Raw genomic sequence first — 20,000 nt, 5'->3', positions numbered from 1 at the left:
AGTATCTTAAGCTAGGTGCGGGATGTAGCTCTGTGGTAGTTCTTAAAGGAGTATCGTAAGCTAGGTGCGGGATGTAGCTCTGTGGTAGTTCTTAAAGGAGTATCGTAAGCTAGGTGCGGGATGTAGCTCGGTGGTAGTTCTTAAAGGAGTATCGTAAGCTAGGTGCGGGATGTAGCTCGGTGGTAGTTCTTTATCTTAAAGGAGTATCTTAAGCTAGGTGCGGGATGTAGCTCGGTGGTAGTTATTAGAGGAGTATCTTAAGCTAGGTGCGGGATGTAGCTCGGTGGTAGTTCTTAAAGGAGTATCGTAAGCTAGGTGCGGGATGTAGCTCGGTGGTAGTTCTTAGAGGAGTATCTTAAGCTAGGTGCGGGATGTAGCTAGGTGCGGGATGTAGCTCGGTGGTAGTTCTTAAAGGAGTATCGTAAGCTAGGTGCGGGATGTAGCTCGGTGGTAGTTCTTAAAGGAGTATCTTAAGCTAGGTGCGGGATGTAGCTCGGTGGTAGTTCTTAAAGGAGTATCTTAAGCTAGGTGCGGGATGTAGCTCGGTGGTAGTTCTTAAAGGAGTATCTTAAGCTAGGTGCGGGATGTAGTGTGGTAGTTCTTAAAGGAGCTAAGCTAGGTGCGGGATGTAGCTCGGTGGTAGTTCTTAAAGGAGTATCTTAAGCTAGGTGCGGGATGTAGCTCGGTGGTAGTTCTTAAAGGAGTATCGTAAGCTAGGTGCGGGATGTAGCTCGGTGGTAGTTCTTAAAGGAGTATCGTAAGCTAGGTGCGGGATGTAGCTCGGTGGTAGTTCTTAAAGGAGTATCTTAAGCTAGGTGCGGGATGTAGCTCGGTGGTAGTTCTTAAAGGAGTAAGCTAGGTGCGGGATGTAGCTCGGTGGTAGTTCTTAAAGGAGTATCTTAAGCTAGGTGCGGGATGTAGCTCTTAAAGGAGTATCGTAAGCTAGGTGCGGGATGTAGCTCGGTGGTAGTTCTTAAAGGAGTATCTTAAGCTAGGTGCGGGATGTAGCTCTGTGGTAGTTCTTAAAGGAGTATTAAGCTAGGTGCGGGATGTAGCTCGGTGGTAGTTCTTAAAGGAGTATCGTAAGCTAGGTGCGGGATGTAGCTCGGTGGTAGTTCTTAAAGGAGTATCGTAAGCTAGGTGCGGGATGTAGCTCGGTGGTAGTTCTTAAAGGAGTATCTTAAGCTAGGTGCGGGATGTAGCTCTGTGGTAGTTCTTAAAGGAGTATCTTAAGCTAGGTGCGGGATGTAGCTCGGTGGTAGTTCTTAAAGGAGTATCGTAAGCTAGGTGCGGGATGTAGCTCGGTGGTGTTCTTAAAGGGTATGTAAGCTAGGTGCGGGATGTAGCTCGGTGGTAGTTCTTAAAGGAGTATCGTAAGCTAGGTGCGGGATGTAGCTCGGTGTGGTAGTTCTTAAAGGAGTATCTTAAGCTAGGTGCGGGATGTAGCTCGGTGGTAGTTCTTAAAGGAGTAGTAATCTAGGTGCGGGATGTAGCTCGGTGGTAGTTCTTAAAGGAGTATCGTAAGCTAGGTGCGGGATGTAGCTCGGTGGTAGTTCTTAAAGGAGTATCTTAAGCTAGGTGCGGGATGTAGCTCGGTGGTAGTTCTTAAAGGAGTATCGTAAGCTAGGTGCGGGATGTAGCTCGGTGGTAGTTCTTAAAGGAGTATCGTAAGCTAGGTGCGGGATGTAGCTCGGTGGTAGTTCTTAAAGGAGTATCGTAAGCTAGTGCGGTGCGGGATAAGCTAGGTAGCTCTGTGGTAGTTCTTAAGGAGTATCGTAAGCTAGGTGCGGGATGTAGCTCTAGGTGGTAGTTCTTAAAGGAGTATCTTAAGCTAGGTGCGGGATGTAGCTCGGTGGTAGTTCTTAAAGGAGTATCGTAAGCTAGGTGCGGGATGTAGCTCGGTGGTGGTAGTTCTTAAAGGAGTATCGTAAGCTAGTGCGGGATGTAGCTCGGTGGGTTCTTAAAGGAGTATCTTAAGCTAGGTGCGGGATGTAGCTCGGTGGTAGTTCTTAAAGGAGTATCGTAAGCTAGGTGCGGGATGTAGCTCGGTGGTAGTTCTTAAAGGAGTATCGTAAGCTAGGTGTGCGGGATGTAGCTCTGTGGTAGTTCTTAAAGGAGTATCGTAAGCTAGGTGCGGGATGTAGCTCGGTGGTAGTTCTTAAAGGAGTATCTTAAGCTAGGTGCGGGATGTAGCTCGGTGGTAGTTCTTAAAGGAGTATCTCGTAAGCTAGGTGCGGGATGTAGCTCGGTGGTAGTTCTTAAAGGAGTATCGTAAGCTAGGTGCGGGATGTAGCTCTGTGGTAGTTCTTAAAGGAGTATCGTAAGCTAGGTGCGGGATGTAGCTCGGTGGTAGTTCTTAAAGGAGTATCGTAAGCTAGGTGCGGGATGTAGCTCGGTGGTAGTTCTTAAAGGAGTATCGTAAGCTAGGTGCGGGATGTAGCTCGGTGGTAGTTCTTAAAGGAGTATCTTAAGCTAGGTGCGGGATGTAGCTCTGTGGTAGTTCTTAAAGGAGTATCGTAAGCTAGGTGCGGGATGTAGCTCGGTGGTAGTTCTTAAAGGAGTATCGTAAGCTAGGTGCGGGATGTAGCTCGGTGGTAGTTCTTAAAGGAGTATCGTAAGCTAGGTGCGGGATGTAGCTCGGTGGTAGTTCTTAAAGGAGTATCTTAAGCTAGGTGCGGGATGTAGCTCTGTGTGGTAGTTCTTAAAGGAGTATCGTAAGCTAGGTGCGGGATGTAGCTCTGTGGTAGTTCTTAAAGGAGTATCGTAAGCTAGGTGCGGGATGTAGCTCGGTGGTAGTTCTTAAAGGAGTATCTTAAGCTAGGTGCGGGATGTAGCTCTGTGGTAGTTCTTAAAGGAGTATCGTAAGCTAGGTGCGGGATGTAGCTCGGTGGTAGTTCTTAAAGGAGTATCTTAAGCTAGGTGCGGGATGTAGCTCTGTGGTAGTTCTTAAAGGAGTATCGTAAGCTAGGTGCGGGATGTAGCTCGGTGGTAGTTCTTAAAGGAGTATCGTAAGCTAGGTGCGGGATGTAGCTCGGTGGTAGTTCTTAAAGGAGTATCGTAAGCTAGGTGCGGGATGTAGCTCGGTGGTAGTTCTTAAAGGAGTATCTTAAGCTAGGTGCGGGATGTAGCTCGGTGGTAGTTCTTAAAGGAGTATCGTAAGCTAGGTGCGGGATGTAGCTAGGAGTATCGTAAGCTAGGTGCGGGATGTAGCTCTGTGGTAGTTCTTAAAGGAGTATCTTAAGCTAGGTGCGGGATGTAGCTCTGTGGTAGTTCTTAAAGGAGTATCGTAAGCTAGGTGCGGGATGTAGCTCTGTGGTAGTTCTTAAAGGAGTATCGTAAGCTAGGTGCGGGATGTAGCTCTGTGGTAGTTCTTAAAGGAGTATCTGTGGTAGTTCTTAAGCTAGGTGCGGGATGTAGCTCGGTGGTAGTTCTTAAAGGAGTATCGTAAGCTAGGTGCGGGATGTAGCTCGGTGGTAGTTCTTAAAGGAGTATCGTAAGCTAGGTGCGGGATGTAGCTCGGTGGTAGTTCTTAAAGGAGTATCGTAAGCTAGGTGCGGGATGTAGCTCGGTGGTAGTTCTTAAGCTAGGGGGATGTAGCTAGGTGCGGGATGTAGCTCTGTGGTAGTTCTTAAAGGAGTATCTTAAGCTAGGTGCGGGATGTAGCTCTGTGGTAGTTCTTAAAGGAGTATCGTAAGCTAGGTGCGGGATGTAGCTCGGTGGTAGTTCTTAAAGGAGTATCGTAAGCTAGGTGCGGGATGTAGCTCGGTGGTAGTTCTTAAAGGAGTATCGTAAGCTAGGTGCGGGATGTAGCTCGGTGGTAGTTCTTAAAGGAGTATCTTAAGCTAGGTGCGGGATGTAGCTCGGTGGTAGTTCTTAAAGGAGTATCTTAAGCTAGGTGCGGGATGTAGCTCTGTGGTAGTTCTTAAAGGAGTATCGTAAGCTAGGTGCGGGATGTAGCTCTGTGGTAGTTCTTAAAGGAGTATCGTAAGCTAGGTGCGGGATGTAGCTCTGTGGTAGTTCTTAAAGGAGTATCGTAAGCTAGGTGCGGGATGTAGCTAGGTGCGGGATGTAGTGGGAGTATTAAGCTAGGTGCGGGATGTAGCTCGGTGGTAGTTCTTAAAGGAGTATCTTAAGCTAGGTGCGGGATGTAGCTCGGTGGTAGTTCTTAAAGGAGTATCGTAAGCTAGGTGCGGGATGTAGCTCGGTGGTAGTTCTTAAAGGAGTATCTTAAGCTAGGTGCGGGATGTAGCTCGGTGGTAGTTCTTAAAGGAGTATCGTAAGCTAGGTGCGGGATGTAGCTCTGTGGTAGTTCTTAAAGGAGTATCGTAAGCTAGGTGCGGGATGTAGCTCTGTGGTAGTTCTTAAAGGAGTATCTTAAGCTAGGTGCGGGATGTAGCTCTGTGGTAGTTCTTAAAGGAGTATCTTAAGCTAGGTGCGGGATGTAGCTCGGTGGTAGTTCTTAAAGGAGTATCGTAAGCTAGGTGCGGGATGTACTCGGTGGTAAAGCGTGTTCGGTCTGGGATTGATCCCTGTTGGTGGACCCATTGGACTATTTATCGTTCCAGCCCGTGCACCACGACTGGCATATCAAAGGTCGATGTATGACATAATGTACTATCCTGTCTGTGGGATTGTGCATATTAAAACTACCTTGTGACTAATGTGGGGGGGGGGGGGGGGGGGGTAATATATGTAAAAAAAAACCCAAATGTTTGACATCTAATATACGATGATTAATAAATCAATGTGTTCTAGTGGTGGTGTTAAACAAAACGAACTTTATCTTAAGCTAGGTGCACAGTGTACCTAAACTAAGAACAATGTGTTCTAGTGGTGGTGTTAAAGAAAACGAACTTTATCTTAAGCTAGGTGCACAGTGCACCTAAACTAAGAAAAATGTGTTCTAGTGGTGGTGTTAAACAAAACGAACTTTATCTTAAGCTAGGTGCACAGTGTACCTAAACTAAGAAAAATGGCAGCACAATATTTATTTTAGGAAAAAACCTGATAATGAATAATAATGTAAAATAACAGTAATTTATGACTCTCTGCAGAACGTTTAAGTTTGTAAGCACCTGTTTAGATATTTTGTTTATGGAAGTGTTTTAAACAGTGGCGGATCTAATGGGGTGCCCGTGAAGAATGCGAATGTGGTCGTTCTGAACCCACAGAGGCCTTAAGGGAACTTAACTTAACACCATCTTCTCATCTTCCATAAATGCCAACTCTTGGCACATAGAGAAACAAATTTGTTAATTTGGTCATTCTAGGGGCGGGACGTAGGTCGTCTGATGCGCGATCAGTCTAGGATATATTCTCATTGATGGCCCCATTTGGCTATTTCTCGTTCCAGCCAGTGCACCACGACTGGTATATATCAAGACCATGGTATGCGCTATCCTTTCTGTTGGATGATGCATATAACAAAGTGATTGTTACTTATGGGAAAATGTAGCGGGTTTCTTCTCTGAAGCTAGATTTATACTTCACTACCGACTTGCCCAGTTCCAATTCTGTTCAAACCCAATTCTACTTTTTCAGTCAATTCATTATGATTTTAAAAAGGTTCATATTAAATTTTAGTGCGTGTTTGGTCAGCACTTTTTATTTTACCTAATAAAACAAATACTAATTTCAGTTTCGCATGAGGTCGGCAGTCAGAGCATAAATTGACATTCAGACTATATGTAAAAAATTGCCAACTGTTTGACATCAATAGCCGATGATTAATAAATCAATGTGCTTTAGTGGTTTCGTTAAACGTTGGTCATTCTATAAAAAGGTGTCATGCACCCCATGTTTATAGGCGAAGATGGTTAATAATTTACTCTGGTAACCAGGGGCGTTACTATAGGTACCATGGGGAGGGACTTAGCCCAGTGATAAAGCGTTTGCTTGATGTACGGTCGGTCTAGGATCGATCCCCGTCGATGGTCCCATCGGGCTATTTCTCTTTCCATCTTACTATCCTGTTTGTGGGATGGTGCATATAAAATATCCCTTGCTGCTAATCGAAAAGAGTAGCCAATGAAGTGGCGACATCGGGTTTCCTCTATCAATATCTGTGTGGTCCTTAACTATATGTCCGACGTCATATAACCGTAAATGTGTTGAGTGCGTCGTTAAATAAGTCATGTCCTTACATAGCCGATGATTAATAAATCAATGCACTTTAGTAGTGTCGTTAAACTTTGGTCATTCTATAAAAAGGGTGTCATGCACTCCATGTTTGTAGGCGAAGGTTAACAATTTACTCTTATAACCGTTTAAGTCCATAGGCATCGTGTTTAAACGTACTGGTCTTTACGACGTGTTATAAATGCAAACACGATGGACACAATTCAATACTTTCTTACTATTCAACGATAATGCCCGAATCTGGATAACAAAATTTATTTGTTTACATTACTATCAAACAGCTATACATGGTTGCAAATGTATCACTACGCACTTTTATTTGCATTACAACTCATGTTGCGGGAAGGAGGTCTTAGGGTTAGTATATTTTGCCCAAATATGTCCAACGGTTTGGTCTTAATTTGAGAATTTGCAACCCCTCCCCAACCCGGTCCCCTAGGCTTGTATTTGTCTGTTAACTGTATCTGTTTCAGTATTTCTCTTCACCCTACTTCTGTTCAGAGAGAGAGAGAGAGAGAGAGAGAGAGAGAGAGAGAGAGAGAGAGAGAGAGAGAGAGAGAGAGAGAGAGAGAGAGAGAGAGAGAGAGACACAGAGAGAGAGAGAGAGAGAGAGAGAGGTGGGGTGGGGGAGAGAGAGAGAGAGAGAGAGAGAGAGAGAGAGAGACAGAGAGAGAGACAGAGAGAGAGAGAGAGAGGTGGGGGAGAGAGAGAGAGAGAGAGAGAGAGAGAGAGAGAGAGAGAGAGAGAGAGAGAGAGAGAGAGAGAGAGAGAGAGAGAGAGAGACAGACAGACAGACAGACTTGGTATGTTCTTAAGTCTTTGGTTCTGTTTCATTTATCCATTTGCTGGTTCCGTTTCAGAACGTCTGTTCACCGTGCAACTTTGGAGATACATCAGCAAATGTACATCCATCCCAGCCTGGTTTCTAGGAGATTTGGAGAAACAAGACATTGTGATATAAATTATGCAGTTCAAAACGTCGTGAAACTAATATGTCTAAAATGGATTGGAAAACCAATTCTGATCTGCAAATACATAACAAGATGCATTCTGGTGAGAAACCTTTCCAATGCGGGATGTGCTTGAAGTGTTTCTCTAACAAGTGTAAGATTAAGGAACACATGAGGATACACACTGGTGAACGACCATTTAAGTGTGAGTTGTGTGCAAAATGTTTCTCTCAGAATTCCAGCCTGCGAACCCATATGTTGATTCACAGCGGTGTTAAGAATTTCAAATGCGAAGAGTGTACAAAATGTTTCTATGACTTTTCAAACTTGAAACATCACAGGCTGACTCACACTGGCGTCAAACCTTTCAAATGCGTCATATGTGAAAAATCTTTCTCTCGGCATTCCAGCTTGAAACAGCATATGTTGATTCACGCTGGAGTTAAGAATTTCAAATGTGAGGGGTGTGCAAAATGTTTCTTACTCTGTTCCCAATTGAAAAGACATGTGTTGATTCACGCTGGAGCTAAGCCTTTCCAATGTGATATCTGTGCTGAACGTTTCCATAGGAGAGGTCACTTGACGAAACATATTATGATCACTCATGCTGATGTTAAGGATTTCAAATGTGAAGTATGTGCAAAATGTTTCCTGTTCGGTTCCCAACTGAAGAAACATATGGTCATTCACACTGGCGTTAGACCCTTTGAATGTGAGAGCTGTGCAAAATCGTTCTATAGGAGCGGTGACCTGAAGACACATATGTTAGTTCACGCTGGAGTTAAGAATTTCAAATGTGAGGTGTGTGCAAAATGTTTCTTACTCGGTTCTCAACTGACGAAACACATGATCATACACACTGACGTTAAACCTTTCGAATGTGAAATCTGTGCAAAGTGTTTCTACAGACGTGCTGATTTGAAGAAACACAGTATGTTGGTTCACACCGACATCAAGGATTTCGAATGTGAGGAGTGTCTGAAGCGTTTCTCTCTGGCCTCCCATTTGAGGGAACACATGCTCGTGCACACCGGCGTTAAGTCCTTTCAGTGCGAGGTCTGTGCAAAATGTTTCTCGCTAAAGTGCAACTTAAAAAAACATATGTTGGTTCACACTGCTAGTTCACACCGGTGTTAAGTCCTTTCAGTGCGAGGTCTGTGCAAAACGTTTCTTGCTAAAGTGCAACTTAAAAAAACATATGTTGGTTCACACTGCTGGTTCACACCGGTGTTAAGTCCTTTCAGTGCGAGGTCTGTGCAAAATGTTTCTCGCTAAAGTGCAACTTTAAAAGAAAACCATATGTTGGTTCACACTGGTGTTAGTCTTTTAAATGTGAAGTGTGTGACAAACAGTTCTCCCAGCACGACAATATGAGAGAACATACGGGGGTTCACAAATCCCATAGACGACAGTAGTAACATATATCAGTAGTACTAGATGAAATAAAATTGCATACATTTTTTGCCCAGATGAAACTTTTTTTTTTTTTTACAACCAGCACATTCATATTTATCACCAATCACAGGATTTATGGCGTTAACCTCTCTATCAAAAGTTGGGTGTACCTCGAACCTTGACCCAGTCAGAAGTTATTTGGTTTAGTACTACCGTAAGTATTTTGATCGTGATGTGTTTTAAAAAAAAAACATTTCTCACAAAATTCTATCTCGATAAACAGATGTGTGGAAAGTGTTTCTCCCAGAACGAACATGAAAGGACAAAAACAAACAAAACATTGTATTAACCCTTTCCCACTTTATTGTTAACCTTTTCAAATGTAATGTATGTGCAGACATTTTTTTTTTCTCGCAGTATCCACTTCACATAGCATTTTATGGTGTTAACTCTTTCAAATGCGATATATGCATATATACACACATACACTCACAATGTATATATATATACTACTCAAAAGAATTTAAGGGTCAAAAATTTATAACCAAATAAGTTTCAGAGTGAATTAGATTGATGATGTAAACTACACCAATTTTTTTATTTATTGTTCCATATTTACAAAAAACCACAAATAAACGTCACTGTATACAAGAAAGTCACATGACATGCTGTCAAAGTTGAAGGTTGTCAAACATGGATTTTACACATTAGAACATTCGTTTAATAGTGTGTGAATCCACCCCTGGCGCGAATACACTCGACACATCGTTGCCTCATGCTGTTGATCAGACGTCTGAAGAACTCTTGGGGAATGGCCTGCCACTCTGCCATAAGAAGTTGACCCAGATCATGAAGGTTGGCCGGAGGGGCATGGTTATTCCGAACTCTCCTGCCTAATTCATACCAGGCGTCTCTATTGGGGCCAAGTCAGGCGAATATGCTGGCCAATCCATCCTGGCGATACCTTGTTGTCTGAGAAAGTCCGTTACCACCCTGGCGCGGTGGGGTCTGGCATTGTCATCCTGCAGAACTGCCCCGCCGCCAATCTGCTGAAGGCCTGGGAGAACCAACGGCCGGATAATCTCATTCAGATAGCGGATTCCATTCAGATTGCCATCCACCACATAGAGGGGGGTCCTGTGGTGGATAGAGATGCCGCCCCACACCATGACGCTGCCACCACCGAACCGGTGACGTTGTCTAACGTTAACGTCAGCGAAGCGCTCCCCAGGACGTCTGTAGACACGAACCCGACCGTCGTTGAACTGGAGACTAAACCTGGACTCGTCAGTGAACATCACTCGACCCCACTGAACACGTTGCCACCGCAGATGAAGCGTGCACCAGTGACGTCTGGCCGTTCTGTGACGTGGTAGGAGTGGTGGTCGAACAGCCTGGCGACGGCAGCGTAGATTATTGGCTCTCAGACGATTGCGTATGGTTTGATCAGAAACTCGAGTTCCAGTCGCAGTCCGCAGATTGTCACGTAATCGGCGTGCAGTGGTTGTGCGTTGACGTAGAGCCATATTGGTGATGTAGCGGTCCTCTCTATTTGTAGTGCTTCGGGGTCTTCCCGAACGTGGACGATTTCGAACAGAATTCGTTGCTTGGTACCGTTGCCACAGTCGGCCAACGACACTCTGACTGACACCAAGTCTCAGAGCAACATTTCTTTGCGTATTGCCATCCTGAAGCCAAGCAATAGCCCTTCCTGGATCTTCGATAGTCAGTTGAAGTCGTACCATTGTCGAATTTGGAGTGTGCACCGTACACGAACGCAAGCTCCAATTATACGGAAATTCAGCATTGGGAACATGGAATACACGTGCAAAGCGTGCAAATGAAGCGCTTTGTGAAAAAGCAAGTTGTGGGCACTTGCAGACCTTTCGCTTTCGCCCTAATTTACGTGCAAATGTAAGCATGTTTTCGCCATTAAACTAGTCGACAGTGTCAATGACAGTGGATTTTAATTCATTTATGGGTTGCTTAGACCCACTTTCGTCAAAATGGAACAATACCATGCGTGGCATTATGGTCTAGCTAATATAATTGACATTCAGAAAATAATGTCGAAAATATCGTCTGACCCTTAAATTCTTTTGAGTAGTATACATGTAAATCCTACTTCAAAATACACGTGGTTGTTCACACTGATATGTGGTAGGGTTTCTGCCAGAGGGTAAAACGGATATGGCGCCATACGCACATTTATTTGCTGATTTGACAAAATGAATTACTCTTATCATTATTGTATGATTTGCTCAACCCTAACCCTAAATGTAACTCATTTCTTTCTGTGGGAGGGCCCCATATCCCCAGTTGACTATGGTTGCATTCAGTTCCATAGCGCAATACTCAAAACTTTCTTTCTGGCTGAAACACTATGTGGGGATTACAAATGCGACTCATGTACAAGACTTTCTTTCTGGCTGAAACACTATGTGGGGATTACAAATGCGACTCATGCACAAAACGTTCTTTCTGGCTGAAACACTATGTGGGGATTACAAATGCGACTCATGCACAAAAGGTTCTTTCTGGCTGACACACTATGTGGGGATTACAAATGCGACTCGTGCACAAAATGTTTCACCCTATTCGTTCGGAGCGGACGTAGCCCAGTAGTAAAGCGTTGGTTCGATGCGTGGTCGGTCTGGGATCGATCCCCGTCGGTGGGCCCATTGGGCTATTTTTCATTCCAGCCCGTGCACCACGACTGGCATATCAAAGGCTGTGGTATATACGACCCTGTCTGTGGCCCAACACTTGATCCTCTTACACACGGAGAGACGGGACGTAGCCCAATGGTAAAGCGTTCGCATGATGCGAGGTCGATCTAGGATCGATCTCCGTCGGTGGACCCATTAGGCTATTTCTCGTTCCAAACCGTGCTCCACAACTGGTATATCAAAGGCCGTGGTATGTATTATCCTATCTGTGGGATTGTGCATATAAAAGATACCTTGCTGCTAATCGAAAAGAGTAGCCCATGAAGTAGCGACATCGGGTTTCCTCTCTCAATTTCTGTGTGGTCCTTAACCATATATCAGATGCTATATAACCATAAATAAAATGTGCTGAGTGCGTTGTTAAATAAATAAACGAAACCACCTGTTGTTTTCTTCTGAAATATTGATACACGAATTTGTATCTTTTTAAACAAATCTTGGCTTATTCTTTTGATATTCCTTTGGGGCTGGTGAATAGTAGTTTCCTCTCATACATAGCATACAATACCTGAATTGCCAACAAAATATCTAAATGTTTATAATTTGAAATTGTAAATTTTACGTGGACATAAATTTAGATCTACGTGTTGGGGTTGTGTTGTTGTTGTTTTTGCCAGGGGAGGGGGGAGGTTCCGTGCAACTGGAAAACCCTCATAATGCGCCCCTGATCATCCGTCATTGCCTCCTTCAAAAAAACTACAAAAAACCAAAACAACCTTAATCCAAAAAAACAAAAGAGAGAAAAAGTATGGCCTTATCATTATGTATTATAGTTGTACCATGTGCAGTAACTATGGTACTAGAGGGCGGGATGTAGGCCAGTGGTAAAGCGTTCGCTTGATGCGCAGTCGATCTGGGATCGATCCCCGTCGGTGGGTCCATTCGGCTATATCTCGTTCCAGCCAGTGCACCACGACTAGTATAGCAAAGGTCGTGGTATGTACTATCCTGTCTGTGGTATGGTGCACATAAAAGAACACTTGCTGCTAATTGAAAAGAGTAGCCCATGAAGTGGCGACAGCGGGTTTCCTCTATCTATGTGGTCCTTAACCCTATGTTTGACCTCTCTGTGGACCAGTGCATATAAAAGATCCCTTGCTGCATTAAGAACAATGTAGCGGGTGTGGTCCTTAACCCTATGTTTGACCTCTCTGTGGAAAAGTGCATATAAAAGATCCCTTGCTGCATTAAGAACAATGTAGCGGGTTTCCTCTATCTATGTGGTCCTTAACCCTATGTTTGACCTCTCTGTAGAACAGTGCATATAAAAGATCCCTTGCTGCATTAAGAACAATGTAGCGGGTTTCCTCTATCTATGTGGTCCTTAACCCTATGTTTGACCTCTCTGTGGAAAAGTGCATATAAAAGATCCCTTGCTGCATTAAGAACAATGTAGCGGGTTTACTCTATCTATGTGGTCCTTAACCCTATGTTTGACCTCTCTGTGGAACAGTGCATATAAAAGATCCCTTGCTACATTAAGAACAATGTAGCGGGTTTACTCCATTGACTACGAGTCGATGATTAATATATCAATGTGCTCTAGTATTGTCGTTAAGCAAAAGAAACTTTCATTCATTTATATTTATTTTTCATGCGTATAACCAGTTACGCTATCCTTGGCGCACAGCTCGGCTATCTGGACTGCAGGTTAGCCGTTAGCCCATTGGGCTATTTATCGTTACATGCAATGTTCCACAACTGGTGTAACAAAGACCGTGGCATGTACTATCCTGTCTGTGGAATGGTGCATATAAAGGATCCCTTGCTGCTAACCGAAAAGAGTAGCCCATGAAGTGGCGACAGCAGGTTTCCTCGCTCAATATCTGTATGGTCCTTAACCCTATGTCCGACGCCATATAACCGTGAATAAAATGTGTTGAGTTCGTCGTTAAATAAACAATTTCCTTCATTGATTCCTGTTTGTAATAAAGATTCTCCAGTAAACAAGTATTTTCTACTAGTGATCATTCATGGGCATATAATTAAAGGGACTGACCCTAGTTTCAACCCGTGAAAATTAACACTAAGTTTAGTTAATCTACACACCTGTAACACATTTGGATAAAGTTACAACTGAGTGAAACATGAGTCTGTTACTTTGGCATGGTGAAATACCCTCTAAAAACAGACTAAAATCGACTCCATGGCTGTTACTTCTCAGACGCACGTGCGTTTTTAAAAACATGACAAATGCATTTTGTGATATTAAAAACACCAGGATGACCAAAAACACTTCGAATGTACGGAGATGGATAATCTAAACCATACAATCTAAGTAAAGTATGATTTCAGTTACCAAAAAACGGCTCTAATAGTAAAAAATATGCCTTAGTGTTTAAAAACTAGGGTATATCCCTTTAAAGGTGTAGTTTTTAAATGTTAAAGCAAAATGTAATGAAAGCATGATTTGCAATAGCTGTCATTATGCAACTTGGAAATAGCACCTTTAATACCGGTATAATAGACCACACACTCAGAATGGTTCTTGACAGCTGTTCTCAAAAGTTACTTAAAAATGTCTACACATATTTTGTTTTGGAGAGGGATAGGGGTAAACCATCATCAGAAACGGCCCTCACATACTGTAACAGCAATCAAATTGGCATGTTGTCCAACATGTTTTATAGTCTGTTCCAATAAAGTGCATAAATCACCTGTTTACTGACATCATTCTTTTAAATGGACATTTCTGAGTTTGCTGCAATTTTTAAGATGTTATCGACTAACAGAGACTTTTTAACGATTATAATTACATACCAAATATATTTTCCTGCATAATATACTCTTCAAAAAAAGAAACGCAAAAGGGTACAAATGGGTTATAACTCCGATTTTATGTTTCCTACCGGTTCATGCTTTGTGAATATAAGGTCATTGCATGTCCCAAACACATTCCCACGGTTACATTCGATAAAACATAGCTACTGTACAATAAAGTTCCAAAATGTGAATATTCGCAAAAACGCAGCCACGTGCAAACCATGTCACCACTGCACGTGCGTTGTCTGCACGTGCAACATGAACACCGGCAGTATAAAAGTGCAGGGTGTTCGCTTGCCTGGCCTCTGTATCTGGCCGACAGTTGACAATCCAGGACATGCCACGTCTCAGTGAACCGCAGAGAAACAATGCCATCGGCCGACTAGACGCAGGCGAATCCAGAACGGCCGTTGCCAGGGCATTCCATGTGTCCCCAAGCACCATCTCCAGACTGTGGGACCGTTACCAGCAACATGGATCAACACGTGACCTCCCTAGATCCGGTCGACCACGGGTCACTACCCCCGGGCAGGACCGCTACATCCGGGTACGCCACCTTCGGGAACGATTGACTACTGCCACCTCCACAGCCGCAGCAATACCAGGTTTGCGCAGGATATCCGACCAGACCGTACGGAACCGCCTACGTGAGGTAGGAATTCGTGCCAGACGTCCAGTTCGAGGTGTCATCTTAACACCACAACACCGTCGACTCCGACTGCAGTGGTGCCAGATTCATCGACAATGGCCTCAACTGCGATGGAGACAGTGTGGTTCAGTGACGAGTCCCGATTTCTGCTCCGACGTCATGATGGAAGATGTCGCGTGTATAGGCGTCGTGGTGAACGTTATGCGGCAAACTGCGTGCAGGAAGTGGACAGATTCGGCGGGGGTAGTGTCATGGTGTGGGCAGCCATCTCACACACTGGCAGAACTGACCTGGTCCACGTGCAGGGCAACCTGAATGCACAGGGCTACATTGACCAGATCCTCCGGCCACACATCGTTCCAGTTATGGCCAACGCCAACGCAGTGTTCCAACATGACAACGCCAGGCCTCACACAGCACGTCTCACGACGGCTTTCCTACAGAACAACAACATTAATGTCCTTCCTTGGCCATCGATATCACCGGATTTGAACCCAATTGAGCATCTATGGGACGAGTTGGACCGACGCCTCCGACAGCGACAACCACAGCCCCAGACCCTACCCGAGCTGGCAGCAGCCTTGCAGGCCGAGTGGGCCACCATCCCCCGGGACGTCATCCGTACTCTGGTTGCTTCAATGGGCAGGCGGTGCCAGGCAGTTGTCAACACACGCGGAGGCCACACCCGGTATTGACTCCAGATGACCTTGACCTTGGTGGTGTGTCCTATCACTTACTCACAATGGACTAGAGTGAATTGTGAACAATCCGGGAACATTTGGTAATTATCGGACTCACCATTCAATAATTAAATCAATTCTCCAAATGTTACGACAATGTGGTTTTGCGTTTCTTCTTTTGAAGAGTATATATCAGTGGCTGTATATTAAAAGTCTTTCTGATCGTTCTAATGTTTGTACTAGGTTAAATTTAATTTTATTTCCTAAAATAAATGTTTTCGTACATACGAAATTATTTGAAAACAAAATCCAGTTTGGGCTTCTTACAAATATTAAGACGATCAGAAACACATTGAACATACAGACACTGGTATTCTAAACAAGAAAATATATTTAATATGTAAGTTTAATCGTAGAAATATTTTATTAGTCGGAATCATCTTACAATGCAGCAGAATATCCCTTTAATTTCAGAAGTAAACACCACTTTGTACATCAATGAGAGCCAAAGCGAGTAAATGCTAAATTAGGTAGACTATCATTAAAGAGATATTTACAAAATGTTTACTCGTCAGTTTAATATGTAAGAAATAATCAATGCAAATCATTTGTATTCTATTTCCGACAGTAATTTGTTTTTAAGACGTAGGTACGATTCCTCTGACAATCATTTTAATCTGAGCTGGTATTGTGATATTGATTGAAGAAGACAGATGTGACAATAATTTCTGAAAACACCTGTGATATCGATTCACGAAAACTGCTGTAACACGAGGTTTCTAGTGCGTTAGTTGGAGTTTCCTCCAGCGTTTTTCTATACGTTATATATTATGTGTTACAATAACATATAATAGAACAACGCTAGAGGACACTCTAGTTTCTATTATGTGGGCATCACGGACGTTTAATACGCCCGTCTATGATGGGTCGTATTATGGTATGGCGTTGTCCAATCTAATTAAAATTAGCTCCACTGGTTAATTATTATTACCTGTGGATCTAACAGCACCCCTTTGGAGCTCATGTCCAGTTGTCCTTTCATTCGACCAATCAAAACCTTACTTGCAAAATCATTGTAAGTGAATTGAAAAGAATTTGAAAACATTCGGGATTATGCCGAGGATATACGAAATGATTCGGGTGAATTACGAAGTATGCCGGAAACTAATTTCAATATAAAATTCGTTTCAAGACGAAAACCCCCCACAAAAAACGTGATGGTATAGCCATAAAATCTGTTTATACCAGTATACAATCCAGAGTTTATTACTGCACTTTTTCCCCTGTTTTTTAATGTTGAAATAGACAAAAAAGTTCGCCTATTGCATAAATAGTCTCGCCCGATATTTTTAGAATTTGTATGCTCCCGAATAACGCTATAAAAGGCGAAGTGTAATTGGTCGATATTTAAAGTGTTATTTATAGATGAAATGTCACTTGGATATGGGAGTCCACGCAATGCTACTAGATCTACTGGTAGACCAGTAGAGCTAATTTTAATCAGATTGGACGTTGTCCGTCCGTGGGGCGGGACGTAGCCCAGTGGTAAAGCGCTTGCTCGATGCGCAGTCGGTCTGGGCTATTTTTCGTTCCAACCAGTACACCAGGACTGGTATATCAGAGGCTGTGGTATGTACTACCCTGTCTGTGGGATGATGCATAAAAACGACCCCTTGCTGCTAATCGAAAATAATAGCCCATGAAGTGGTGTCCTGGGCACACATGTCACCTCAGCTATTTGGGCTGTCTGTCAGGACAGTGGGTTAGTTGTTCGTTGTTGTTAGTGGTGGTTAGTGAGAGAGAATCCGAAAGAGTAGCCCATTCTGTAGTAGGAGCGTGCATGAGATATCACACTGGATACTCCTACCAATAATGTATGGTGGGCGAAACCATTGAGTTTCCTACCACCCCCACCCCACCCTTGCTCACCTACTAAGCAACACGAAAGACAAACCTGCATGGGTATATTAATTCGTTACTGCATACACACTACATACATTTCCTTATTCTGTGTCCTCCAGCTTAGAAAGTGTTCGCTGAAATAACTGAACTCAACTGAAAAAGCTATTGTTATCTTATGTGTGACGTTACTATAAAACACACACACACTAACCCTATTGTTATCTCATGTGTGACGTTACTATTAAACACACACTAACCCTATTGTTATCTCATGTGTGACGTTCGTATAACAACACACACTAACCTTATTGTTATCTTATGTGTGATGTTACTATAAAGAACACACTAACCCTATTGTTATTTCATGTGTGACGTTACTATAAAACACACACTAACCCTATTTGTTATCTCACGTGTGACGTTGTTATAAAACACACTAACTCTATTGTTATCTCATGTGTGACGTTGCTATAAAACACACACTAACACTATTGTTATCTCACGTGTGACGTTGCTATAAAACACACTAACCCTATTGTTATCTCACACGTGACGTTGATGTAAAGCACACACTAACCCTATTGTTATCTCATGTGTGACGTTACTATTAAACACACACACTAACCCTATTGTTATCTCATGTGTGACATTGCTATAGAACTCCACACTAACCCTACGACCTCGGTGTTGTTGTCATAAGCCTGGTACCAACTCCCACCCAGAGCGAGTTTTAATAACTCAGTGGGTAGGTGTAAGACCATTTTACCCTCTTCTCTCTCACTAACCACTAGCAACTAACTCTCAGTCCTGGACAGACAGCCCAGATAGCTGAGGTGTGTGATAGCAGTAGGTGTGTGCCCAGAACAGCGTGCGTGAAACCTAATTGAAGAGAAACACGAAAATGAAATGAAATGAAATATGCCCTGTATTGAACCTTTGGGTTATTTATCTTCACCCAGATCGATCCCTGCCAGTGGGACCATTGGGCTATTTCTATTTCCATCCAGTGCACCACGACTTGTATATCAAAGGCCGTGGTTTGTGCTGTCCTATCTGTGAAATAGTACATATAAAAGTGGTTTTGTTAAGCAAAACAAACTTTTAACTTTTTTAATCGAGGCAGCTTCTATGCAAGGATTTACGATAGTAGAGTTCTTTTGCCAGTAAGGCCAGCTAAGCCCAAGCGTACTCCCAACCTCCAACTCCATTTATCAATCGACCATTTCGAGTTTCCAGGAAACGTTATCCTTTGCTTTGTCCTGTGGAAATAATCTAAGGATAAAGTGTTGTCAAGTTCATCAATAGCAGACCTGCATTAGCCCCGCATTGCACGATAATTGTCAAACATGTTACAAGAAATATTCCAGGTACCCATAATTCTGGAAATGTATTAACAGCCAGTAAGACTGTGGAATATATTGGATATGTCACGAAGGACACCACTGCTATGGAGACAACATATCTGGTGAACTGTATGTCGGGTTTACAGTCCTTATCGAGAACACTGTGTTGTGTGGGGTAGTCTGATGTCGCCCATGTTGTCTTCTTCAGGATCTGTTGAATGCTGGCGACCAGGTACGCCATTCCAGCTAAGGGCAGGACGTGCAGTAGTAACACCAGAATGATCTGCAGAAGCAGAGAGCTTTCGTATCCCAGGACCAGACTCTGTGAGCCGTACACGAGACAGGCGCATATGGAAATCACACTCACTGCGGTATACACTCGTATCCATCTTCCAGGAACCACTCTATCCCATGGCTCGCTGACCACTCTGCAAACAGACGATTCGAGCAGAGTCCTTTCCGAGATTAAGGCGATCATTTTGCAGAAGCTGGACTCGAGAGAAGACGATACTATGAGAGCGCACAGGGAGCCGAGATTCGGAAGGGGGTTCTCGAGAATGAAGAACAGACAGACCAGGTCGAAGCAATCAACCACTGAAAGCGGGACGAGATATACGGCTGACGGGAGTTTCCTCTTTCGTAGCAGCAGAGGAATAGCTAAGCAGTTTCCACAGACACTGACCAAGATGAAGATCTTGATTACAGGAAGGTATTCTTGTTGCAGTTTGAGATACATAGTATTCAGAAGATGTCACTTGCGGTCAATAGATTTAGTGTGTAGAGCTTGGCTTATCTAAAAAAAAGAGTCATAAAAAATCTGTTTTTATTTAGGATTCTATGAAAACCAATTAAATTGTTCTCGAGCACATTCCCTTCACAACACAGCACAGGTTTTCAACTTTCACCTTTAGCTGAAAGCCTGGAAATAATTGTTTGGTGGTGCTTGTCGAAATCTCCTGTCATAACTGAAAATGTGTGTCACCAAATGTTAAAATCATGTCACTGTTGTCCTTTATTAATCATGTACTGTTACATATACTAGTACAAACAAGTTTACATGATGCAGTGAATCTCCTCTAAACAGTACCCTAAACCCATGGACCATGGGTATCCAGTTTACAGAGGTGGGGGTTGAGGTAAAAGTCTTTGTTGTATTCTGTTCAGTATTAAATATGGAAAAAGTAATAAAACTGTTAAATAACAACTACACTCAAATGTGGATAAAATGATGCAATTTAAAAACATTTAGCTTGGAGGTGGGTGTGCGTTTTCATCATCAAACAAGTGGATTATTTATGTTATTTATGTCAGCCGAGATGTTCCGAGTGGGGAATTTGGAACTCAATCGCAACTCAAAGGTATTCCGAATATTCACAAGCTAAGACTATTGTGTTATCAAGAGCATGTTTATTTAACTCTCAAACCACGATATTTGTATAACATTTTGCGAT

The 20,000-nt window shown here is 43.2% G+C and overlaps 1 protein-coding gene across 1 annotated transcript in view; it reads left to right on the top strand.

Moving 5' to 3' along the window:
- LOC121373412 (zinc finger protein 708-like) overlaps positions 1 to 8,556 on the top strand; it is a 13,952-nt gene extending 5,396 nt beyond the window's left edge. Inside the window, exon 2 of the mRNA XM_041500057.1 lies at positions 6,999 to 8,556. Coding sequence (XP_041355991.1) covers positions 7,131 to 8,225 — 1,095 coding nt within the window. The 5' untranslated portion in view covers positions 6,999 to 7,130 and the 3' untranslated portion in view covers positions 8,226 to 8,556. The remainder of the gene's footprint in view (positions 1 to 6,998) is intronic.
- Positions 8,557 to 20,000: the final 11,444 nt, after the last annotated feature.

Source organism: Gigantopelta aegis, chromosome 5 (genome assembly GCF_016097555.1).
Source record: "Gigantopelta aegis isolate Gae_Host chromosome 5, Gae_host_genome, whole genome shotgun sequence".
NCBI lineage: Eukaryota > Metazoa > Mollusca > Gastropoda > Neomphalida > Peltospiridae > Gigantopelta > Gigantopelta aegis.
The sequence above is the reverse complement of the archived record's forward strand: the minus strand, read 5'-3'. Positions and strand labels throughout refer to the sequence as shown.